We start from the raw sequence: 11,069 nt of genomic DNA on the forward strand, positions 1-11,069 counted from the left end.
AACCAGAATCAACTATAACTTTACACACTTTACCTTTTACCTTGCAGGTGGTCCTGAACAAAGTCTTCCTTTGTGCCGGTTCCTTGGGTGGAGGGTTCTTCAACAAGGTTCTATTAAACATGAGGGACTCTCCATGCTCTAGATCTGTAACACCCCTGCCTTCATGGTTACTTTGAACATCATCTTCATGTGCCAAGTGGACTCTCCTGTCTCCTCCTTGCTGATTGTTCCCTTTTTTAGGGCATCTAGAGGCTTGGTGCCCCACCTGGTTGCAATTAAAGCATCTTCCAATGAACACTCCAGGAGTCCTTCCTCTTGATCTACCTCTTCCATTGCCTCTCCTTCCTTTAAAGCTTCCTCTTGAACTTGTCTCACCCTCCTAGTTTTCTTTATTACTTGACTCCTCTTGAGACTTGAAGAAGGAACCTCTCCCATTGAACCTTCCCCTGCCTTTGTTATTATTGGCTCCCCTTGATTTGTTTTGAGAGTCACCTTTCCTCCTTTGTTTTTCTTCAATCTTCAATGCCATCTGAAAACATGAGTGCACTGACTTTGGATTAAACAAGGTGAGTTCATCTTGGATGGAGTACTTGAGGCCATTCAAGTACCTTGCCAACTTCTGCTTCTCTGTCTCCGTCACCTTGGCCCTCAAAGTGAGTTTATGAAACTCTTCAGTGTAGGTACCCACATCCATGTCCTTTTGTCTTAAGGCCTATAGTTTTTGGTGCAATAGGACTTCATAGTCCTCAGGAATGAACTGTCTCTTCAACTCCAACTTCATTCTTTTCCATGTTGTAATGGCATTCTTGTTTTCATCAAGCCTCTCTGTTTGGAGGTAGTTCCACCAACTTAAGGCAGATCCTTTCATCTTTGCCTTTGCAATCTTCATCCTTTGTGCTTCAGGGACATTATCACATTCAAAGTGATTGTCCAATGCTTCAATCCAATCCATGCATTCTTCTGGATTAAGCTTTCCACAAAACATAGGGATCTCTATCTTAGTATCCCTCCTTCCTATCCTTTCAAGGGCTTCCAACATAACCCTCTGATCCTCTGGTAGGGCTTGTCTAGTCCCATCCGGCTCTGGTGCATTTCCACCTTCTTCTACATCAGAGTCTTCTTGTGACCCTTTGTTCACCTTCCCTCTCAGCTTATCTATTTCCCTCTTCATCATTCTATTCTCTTCTCTCACAGCCCTACTCTTTGCCATCTATTCTTTAACCAACTTGGTTGATTCAACATTGGTTATCCTTAGAGGGATCTCCCTCTCTTCTTCACCATCTGCCATCCTGTCTTCTTCTTGTCTTCCAAACAAGACCTTAGTGGCTTTGATACCACCTGATGTAGAGTCTGCAGCAAATACCTTCCACAAGCCAATAAATGGCTGTCACAATCCAACTTAGGATTCTAGGACTTCTCACAAGTCCTCTTACGGTCTTACCCACTCCAGGTATACTCAACCTTTGAGCCCAAATGGAAAACCACTTCCAAAACTTCAACCACAGTCTCCAAACAATGGTGACAGCAATAAGGACCTCAGTCCAATCACAAACCTTAGTTGGTTTGATTCCTCCAAACTCACTACACACCTTGCACTTCTAGGCCTACAAACCTTGTAGCCTTCCAATTAGCTTCCTTGCACTTTTCTCCCAATATCCCTTAACAATATAGGGACTTCTCCACAGGTTCAAACATCGTTCTTGACACCTTCTAAGAATCCAAAAGCTTTTGGGCTGATCTTGCTCTAGCACCCTCCAAACTGCTTCTTGGTACCTAGGCCTAATTGATCAAGTTAGGCTAGGGCTTCAAGGAAGAATGGGTAAGGCGGGTTCCCAAGACCCCAAAAACTTAAGGCAATCTCCAACACACTCAGTATATCCAACTACAGCACTCAAACTGATCAGAGGTGCCTGCAACCATGACTGTCACCATTTAACTTGCAAAAACTAGTCAAGCACATGGGCTTGCTTGACCTAGGGCTGGCTTGGGAAAATACTTACCCTTCTTTCCAGGCCTCCAACCTATGGCATTATGTTGCCTAGTCCCCTAACTTGCATTTCCCTCAGTTTCAGAGGTTTCCACTGGTGGGAATGCGAGTTAGGAATGCATTTGTGGAAGGGTTTAGGAAACAAGGCTTTTCAGACCACATTTCACTAAAATGCAGATAACTTTTTAACCACACCTCCTTTTTGAGTCAAACCAAAACCAAAAGTTTCCTAACTCACCCCTGCAACTATTTCATACACTCAAAAATCATAAAATTTCTGTACGGATCTGTACAAGCGTAACAGCCGAGCGATTACCAGTAAATTTCCAGAAAATTGAAGTTTTTATTGCTTTTTCTCCAAACCACCATACAATCTGATCTCTCCCCCTTACTGAGATCACAAATGACAATTAAATAGGCCAACATGGCCATTGGAACAACTACAAGGTCGTTCCTAACCTTAAACCAAACAAAAACAACTTTTAAACAATACCGATCAGCATTTTAAAAAGTTTTCAGCAACTTTTGATTATGCAACATTTTGCACTTTTGCAAAACCCGACTTCCTAATGAACTTAATAAGTTTAAACACATTCCACTAGGCCTATGTAGACTCTAAATACCCTATTCTAAGGCCTTTTGGTCCCATGGGGTCACTTGGTTTATAACCACACCAAATGCTCGTGGGCCTTACATGTGCCTTTATTACAAAGCATAGACCAACTTGTAAAATATGGACCAAACCTTTATTCCAACTTCCTAATCTACTAGAATCCTCCCTTTCATGGAGTGGCAAGGTGTCCGGCAACATAGATACTTGTTCCACCCTGCCACATAGGTTAGGTGCCCTGCACCACTCCCATGCACATCAAGAGCTCTAACTTTACCACCTCGTTCATGCTCAACAGAAAACTCAATCAATTCTCCTTCTGCCAGAGATCTAAATCCATTATAGCGAATCAAAGTCTTGTGAATGAAAATATCTTTTCTGCCATCATCAAGGGTAATAAATCCATAACCCTTTTGTGAGCCGAACCACTTGACCTTTCAGGTCTTTTTCCCACTCTGTGCCATATATGTGTTTCAATAATCCAATTACAAACCTTAGTAAATGTATACAAATTCACAGATCTGGATTTGTTGAAGGTCACAGGTCCTGATGGTGTAAGTGTCCCTGCAATGATGTCTTCTCTTCAGACAGAATTTGTTATCTTCGGCTACAAAAGTGCATATATCAAATCAGAGAGGTGGTTTGGTGAGTGGATATTTGTATCTAGAACCTTGTTTGGATCCAATCTGTGACATTCCTCATGGAAGCTGAAATTGAAGAGTTATGGTGATGTGATACATCCCTTTCCATAAATAAGGTATTTTGCTTCTGAGACTGTTTGTGTACCACCAATTGCCCAGATCTGTGTCTCGTGCCTCCTAACTATGATCGCAAACCCTCGATACCTGCTACATTTCGCTCCTAAGTTTTCCTTGGTGTTATCTCAAATTTTAATACATGGGAGATATAATTTGCTCTATTATTTGATCTCTTACAAGCATTGTTATGCTACCATTCAATTCACACAATATCCTAATGTGCTTGAGTTTTCTTATTCATACATAACATGTTTGAACTAAATTCAAATCAATAACATTTAAAAAGTTCTATAGAAAGTATATAAATATGAAGAATAAATGTTCTTTTACAGACAAGGGGGGAGATGTTATTATTTGACTTCAATATCCTTCAAGCATTAAAATATAGTCGACAAGTTCACATAAATAGAAATTTAGAGATTTACACTAATACATATCCTTGTGGCACAACAATTTGTGAATACACAAACTCGTGTAAGTCCATTCCCTATCCCTAAAAATGAATAATCCAGCTAATCACAATTGAGCTATTATGGTGGATGAATTTTTTTTTATGAACATTGAGAAATGAAAACTACAAATGATTCAAGTAGATGAATAACTAATTAAAATCTTTTCTGCTTTACAACACCTCCTGCTTCTCAATAATCAAATGATAATAACAATAACCATTACATCTCCTTGAAATGAAAATTCAACATTCATAATGTACTAATGATTCCTAGACCAACCTTGTCATCCAATACTAATTTCATTGCATAATGCCTCTTTATATAGGGGTCCTGAAATACATAATTTTTTTTTACATAAGTAAGTTTGGAAATCAGAGATCTTTCTATATTTTAAATGGACTACACAAATATCTAATATTATTTTTTGATTGAATGTTTCTATCCCTATCCAGAAACATCCAAAACAATTCTTCTCTGGACATATTACAGATTTTACCTAGGTGGACAAAAAAGTCACTTTAAAACCTTATCATCTAAGGCTAGGCATCTCACTGGTACTAAAAGAGGCAATGGTATGTGAAGCAGAATAATTGTTATAACCACATGCAAGCGTCATTGCTTCTTCCAATTCTTTAGCCACCACACTCATTTTGGGCCTCTTTGTTGATTCCTTTTCGACACACATATATGCTATCTCTGCTACTTTCCAAGCTGATTCTATGTCATATCGACCACCCAATGAAGGATCCATAAGCTCATCTACTTTGCCACATGAAAGCAGATTGTGTGCCTGATACAATGATTTTTTTCAATACGTTGTTGATAAACATACCCAAAATGATTGAAATAACCAAATTTGTCAACAAATATATGAATTACCGATTGTACTATTCCATCCTTGGGTGCTACTCCAGATATAATCTCTAGTAAAACCACTCCAAAACTGTACACATCGCTCTTTTCATTTAGTGAAGATGTTGCAAAGTATCTAGAATAACATCCACATTGTAATCTATTAGTTATTCGTTCCCTATATTTTTAATTGGATGAAAAATGCATTCACTAAGCGTAGTTAAACTAAGCATATCTAATAGAAAAGAAATGTAATGGTGTTATGTGAAATACTCTGGATCGAGATAACCCATTGTCCCTTTCACTTCAGTTGGTATATAACCATTGGAGCTCTCTACCAATTTTGATAGGCCAAAGTCAGCTAGCTTGGCAGACATGTTGTTATCCAGTAGTATATTACTGCACTTTATATCTCTGTGTATGATTGGAGGATAGCAACTCTGATGAAGGTAGAGCAAACCTGCAAAATGTGTATAAAATAGTTGAGATATGGTGGTTTTTCCCTTTTATAAAAAATGATTAAATATAAAGCAACTGCTGCAACCGAACAGCTTACCATCAGCAGCCTGTCTAGCAATATTCAATCTCGTAAGCCAATCAAGTGGAGTTTCCAATTTGGCCATGCCTACGAATAGGAAAAGAAATTTAAAGGTGTGTAAATTAATAAGCAGTGGATGTTTGTGTCATAGTAAGTTAAATTATGATATTACTAGGATTTAATTTTGTAATGTTTTTTTGAGTCTAACTTATTAACTTATATTTCAGGAGTAGTAGTTCACACCGACCTATCTTTCATTAAAAGAAATGATATACTTAATACTCATTGCATCTATATGATGTTTATAGAGGTGAAACACTATAACTTCTCTGGAGATCACTCATTCCAATAGTATTCATGAACCATAGATCAATGAATTTGACCCAAAAAAACTACGAAGTTAACTGTACGACAATGTAAAGTGAAATACCATACCATATAGATGATCAATCAATGTTCCACATTGCATGTATTCATAGACCAATGCCATTATGGGTTGCCTGCAATATCCAATAAGATTGACAAGATTCTTGTGATATATTCTTGAGAGCATAGCTACCTGAAACCACAGATAACACTTGTTAAAGGAGAATTTGATGCTGAGGGGAAAATAATGGCTATTTCATACACAATTTGTTGTTGAATCTATGTAGGAATACTAACCTCATTCTGGAATTCTTTTCGCCCTTGATTAGAACCAGTCTTGTGTATTTTGACGGCAACCTCATATCCCGAAATTCTGCCATAAAATACAGATCCAAAGCCTCCCTTACCAATGAAAGTAGAATAGTTACTGGTACAAGTTTTAATATCTTCCTCTGTGTATTCTACAGCCAGCCTGTGATAATCGTTTTGATTTTCTTCATCTGAGCAAGAACAAATGAAGAATTGAAATTACTCTTTTTATGCTCGGGAGAACAGAAGAAGAGAAAAACATTTTTGTGCATGGTTTTAGCATACTAGAGATTGGAGAAAAACCTGCAATTACGTGTTTTTCTGATGGAGTTGGACAAAAATCTTTGGTCGAAAATGGTTGAAATGGGTGTTTGTGCCTCCACAAGAAAATTCCAGAAAAGATGACCAAAATTAACACCACCGAACACCCAGTTAGAAGTCCGATCAGCCAGCCTTTAATTTTGTGACTGCCTGCCTGAAGAACATTTTGGGGATCAACGCTGAATGTACAGTTCACAATAAGAATGTTTATGAGATATTAACAATTCAGTCTCCTTTTAGAAGATAACATACAAGAACATAAAACATGTATTGCATTGATGATGAGGAGAGAAAATTGGTATACCGAAGTTCCAAGTTGGTTCTCACTAACCCTTTTGAGACTGTTCCCTCCAGTTTATTACCCTGTAAAAATCTTTTCAAGAAACCAAAAAATCTCTATAAGACCACTTATTTAACATGGCTAAACTATATCAGCTGTAATATAAAATGTGAGGATGAAATTAGATAGAGTAGCTGGTAACCATACAGTTGATTTAGCTTTTGAAGCTTCTCCAATGATCTTGGAATTTCCCCGGTAAGTTGATTATTCTGCAGTTGCCTTTGTGCGGCCAACATAAAATATTAGCAAAGATACAGAGAATTCTGGCTCTCTCATTCACACAACGTACTTGAGAGGTGTCTTACAATATTGTGAGGTTGTTCAATGAGCTGAGGTCTGGAATATGGCCGGAAAACTTATTGTTTCCTAGCAACTATAACCGAAAGCATAGAGTTAGCAACATTATATGAATCACAATTATTTGGGGTGTGGTTGTCCTCTCTACAAATTGCACCATTGACCAAATTTCAAAAACTGAAAATATAATGATTTAAAATTTTTTTTAGCACTTGATCTTCATTATCTGTATATTTTGTGATGAAAAATAACAAAATTTTATAGAAAATTTCAATGTGTATTCGTGAATCTGAAAAAAATCATGTTTGACTTTTTTTTTTGGTCTTTGATGCATTTTGTCTAGAGATTAGCCAGTGCCAATTATTTGTATTAAAAGATCGATTAGCCTGCTGACTAAAAAGAAGTTGGTGAATGGAAAGGTTGCATGGGTACACATATTCATATTCTTAGAATGTCTATCTATGTATCTAAGTATTCAGTATATGTATTTGGGTATATGTACTTAAGTACTGGGTACACAGTGAACAACATCATAGTTAAAGACCTTGATTATGAATTTTAGTATTTGTTACAGATTTTTGTTAGCATATTAACTACTTGTTTATCAAATTTAATTCAATACTCAATCAGTTTGAAACTCTAATATAAAGATGATTACCAGTAAACTTTATTTGTTCAAGTCAGAATATTATCATTTGCAATATGTCATTGCTATATGATTTATGATCTTTTTGTTCATGTTTAAAGTCTACTTTTTCTGTTATACATCTAAACATTTAGTATATATTATTATTGCAAACATGAAACTGAAAACAATACATTACATCCCCAAACTTTATCACTACTAAAAACTATTGTTATGACTCACTTTTTCTAATTTTCTATAAATGTGAAATTATATTAAAAAATTTGATGTACAGAAATATACTAGTCCCCTATTTTTTAAAAAGTCGTAGTCATACCAATACCCAAAGTACCCATATAGCCCCATCCCATGCAAAGTCTTACCAGCTGTTCTATTGCTGTTAGATCCGCTATATTTGAAGGTATCGTGCCTTCCAGATTCATGCTTGTTAGATCTCTACAAAAGGAAACAAGAGACTTCGAATCATTATAGAAATTAATAATAAGATACATGTTCCAGTGAATTGTAAAATACAAGGTAGTTAATTACATGATGATGACTCGTGGAGGATGATCTTGGCTGCAGGTTATCCCCGTTGATTCATAACCAGCTGGCAAACACGGATCTCCCCCTGTCCAGTCGTCTGGAACATTTATTGCCTCTGCTATTTTCCTGATTGCAACCACTGGGTTCACAAAATTTGTTTACAAATAAATGGACAGCTTAAACATCATACGCTAAGCTTTATTTCAATACTAAAAATATTAAATAGTTAAAATTGATTTATTTTTCTAAATTTAATTTTCTTAATGTGTAATGTTTAAAGGTAACCCATACACAGATATATGTATAAAACTTAGAACAAATAAATAAAACGGAAAGTTACCATCTACGGAGTAGGTGGTTGTCTTCATGTCCAATTTCATGTACATTTCTGCTCCATTGATGAATGGTCCCAACTCTGATTGAGAACTGGGTTTCAATATTATGTTAACGGGATCGGAAGTCTCAAGTTTTAAATCATAGTCAGCTTGCCAACATTGCAAAAAATTAAGCTGTATGAAATCTGATGATTGGGTCCCATTTATATAAGCAGTAAATTGCTGAGTGAGGCTTGTCTGGTTGAGGTTGCAGAAATAAAGCGCAAAATAGTAATCTCCTGGATCACTAGAGAATGGCACAAATGAGTTCAAAAGTCTCATGTCATCCACTCTTCCCTTTGTAATAGCAGTTCTTAATACAGCCACTGGCGGTTTGTTCACTAACTCGCTCCCTAAATATTTTGTCCGCTCATCCTCAACGGCAATGTCCTCTGACTCGCCAGCAGCTACTCTCTGTGACCATTTGCGGTCAAATGGATCGTCTGAGAAGCTGCATATTCATATTGCCATCACAGTTCAGCTTTGAGTTAGACAAGTTCAAGCATGGCTACCATCCACCGGTTGGAATTTGAATAATGTATGGGGTGATGGTTATCATCCATCAATTAGCATCTTAGGCTTAAACATCATACATTAAGACTTAAACATCTTATGTGAAGGTTTTATTTTTAGACCAAAAGTGTTATATAGCCAAAGGCCCACTGACATAAACATCACACAGACTTGATTCTTAGATGAAAAATATTAAATTTTAACACTAAAAGTATTAAATAGTCATATTTTACTTATTTTTTGAAACCTTATGCCATCTTATTGTTTTCTGATCAAATAGAAACATATTTGATAACACTTACTTTAACTCAGAAGATGTGCCATAATCTCTGCGATTTACCAGACTCAAGGCCTGGTTTTGGAAGTCAGTTGATTTGTACATTGAAGATTCGAGTAGCCGGAGCTCAATGCTTGAAATGAAAACAAAACGATTTTGTTCTGTCTGAGTATTGCGAGCAAGGCATAAACCCAGATTCTCACTTTTGGCGGCCAAGATGATCTCGTAAGCATTAACTCTCGTACTGTTTAACTCAGATAAGTTGAGACTCCTCCACTTGATTCCCTCGATAAGTAAATCGAAGAATCTCGCCCAAGGAGTTGTGGAATCAGGAGCGAAAGATGCTCTTACCAGATATTTCTGTTGGGGCTTCACAGGGATCATGTAGCAATATTTCTTCACTGACAAATTCGGAAAATAGGCCAGTGTCAAATATTGCAAGTAGCGGGCATCTTGTGAGCGCACCATAGAAACGTTGCGATCAGCTTTAATGAAAGGGGAATCAGAAATCCAGCGTTGAGAGTTCCCATCTGTGAGATTACCATTGGCGCCACATCTGATGTTAAGAAAACCTGCACAGGGAAACAGATTATAAGCATCTGTACTATTTGAGTGTGTCAAATATGGAGAAGAAGTGAGAAAACAGGCTAATCTTCAGATAAAATGTACTAAAAACAAAACAAAGTTAATTTTTTAATTCTAGATTCATGTTCTAGATTCATGAAAACTAGTAATTTGTTTTTCAATTTTTTTATTATTTTCAACTACAAACTCGACAGATCATGAAGATCAAATGCTGAAGTTTTCAGAAAAATTCATGGTATTTTTGATTTTTGAAAATTAATCATCTGTAGAAAGAATAACAGCGTTCTCAAAAAAAAGACTACCGTCTGAATCTGACTCTGCGAAACGCAATAATCCAATGAACGATGTGATGAGCAGCAAGCACACGCGGCTTGTTAATTCCATATTCACCATCTTTCGAACCTCCTGAATTTGGAGAAACAAATTTCTCATAAAAAACAAAAAGAAAAATCAATGTCAGGTTGAACACATAATAGTTCAACAACAATAATATTACTCTTACGAAGATAGTTTCCAAGAAAATTTCTTGCTTTGCAGGTTGTCAGAGTGAGGTCTATATATGAGAAAACAGTTATTGTTTTATTCCTTGTTAGGTGAAAATTGGAAATTTCCTCCAAGATGTAGGAGAAGATTCCATGTTATTTACAAGTGACAATAATTGCTAGAAAGCAGGTGTGGCATGATTCGAAGAATAGTCCGCAAGAGCTCATTTTCCTTCCATCATTATTTCACCTAATTATAGAGGACTTTAAAATGTATAGTTTTAGTCAAACATATTGTTTAATAATACATGATGTCATTAAATATATGGATAAATAAGAGCTTTTTATTTTTATTTTGTATATTAGAAATCAAATGTATAGTTTTCAGTCAAACATATTGTTTAATGGTTTATGGCCTCATTAAATATATCTTAAGTTCTAGTTTTTTAAATATTTTCTTGATTGGAAGATCCAATTTGATCTAAACATAAATACAATAAGAGAGAGAGATATGACTTAGCAAATGCACCCCATTTGACCATTTCTTAAATTTATCAATTAAATTAAAAGTCAAAAAACTATTGTTTTGTGACTTTTAAATTAATTAGTAAATTTGCAAAATACTCATGTTAGGGATACCTTTTAGGTTGTATAGCCATTCTTATAGTACCTACTCCCATGCCTATTCCAACACTCCTAGATTGGAGTAGGGCACCTAATTGACTACGCCCCTAGTCATAAATGACCCAATTATAAACATTGCAATGCCACCCTAGTGACATGCTCTAAGATTTATTATGAGATACTTGATCTATGCTTATGATAGTGATTGGAGAT

At 36.2% G+C, this 11,069-nt stretch overlaps 1 protein-coding gene across 1 annotated transcript; it reads right to left on the minus strand.

Moving 5' to 3' along the window:
- Positions 1-4,336: 4,336 nt before the first annotated feature.
- On the minus strand, positions 4,337-10,143 carry LOC149561063 (putative LRR receptor-like serine/threonine-protein kinase At1g67720). Its single transcript, XM_089823739.1, has 15 exons — positions 10,053-10,143; positions 9,191-9,737; positions 8,342-8,826; positions 8,005-8,140; positions 7,839-7,911; positions 6,839-6,906; positions 6,681-6,752; positions 6,498-6,566; positions 6,176-6,372; positions 5,861-6,063; positions 5,633-5,756; positions 5,216-5,284; positions 4,933-5,119; positions 4,687-4,795; positions 4,337-4,597 (listed from the first exon to the last, which is right to left on the minus strand). The coding sequence occupies exons 1-15, from the start codon at positions 10,141-10,143 to the stop codon at positions 4,337-4,339; spliced, it is 2,691 nt and encodes an 896-aa protein (XP_089679865.1).
- Positions 10,144-11,069: the final 926 nt, after the last annotated feature.

Source organism: Cupressus sempervirens, chromosome 4 (assembly GCF_028749045.1).
Source record: "Cupressus sempervirens isolate cs-2001-9-10 chromosome 4, ASM2874904v1, whole genome shotgun sequence".
Taxonomy (NCBI): Eukaryota; Viridiplantae; Streptophyta; class Pinopsida; order Cupressales; family Cupressaceae; genus Cupressus; species Cupressus sempervirens.

Coding starts and splice junctions, on each gene's coding strand:
- LOC149561063 (XM_089823739.1), bottom strand. CDS start 10,143: ATGGTGAATATGGAATTAACAAGCCGCGTGTGCTTGCTGCTCATCACA. Junction 5,285..5,632: donor ATTGATTGATCATCTATATG/GTATGGTATTTC, acceptor TCCTATTCGTAG/GCATGGCCAAATTGGAAACT. Junction 4,796..4,932: donor ATGGGTTATCTCGATCCAGA/GTATTTCACATA, acceptor ATGTTATTCTAG/ATACTTTGCAACATCTTCAC.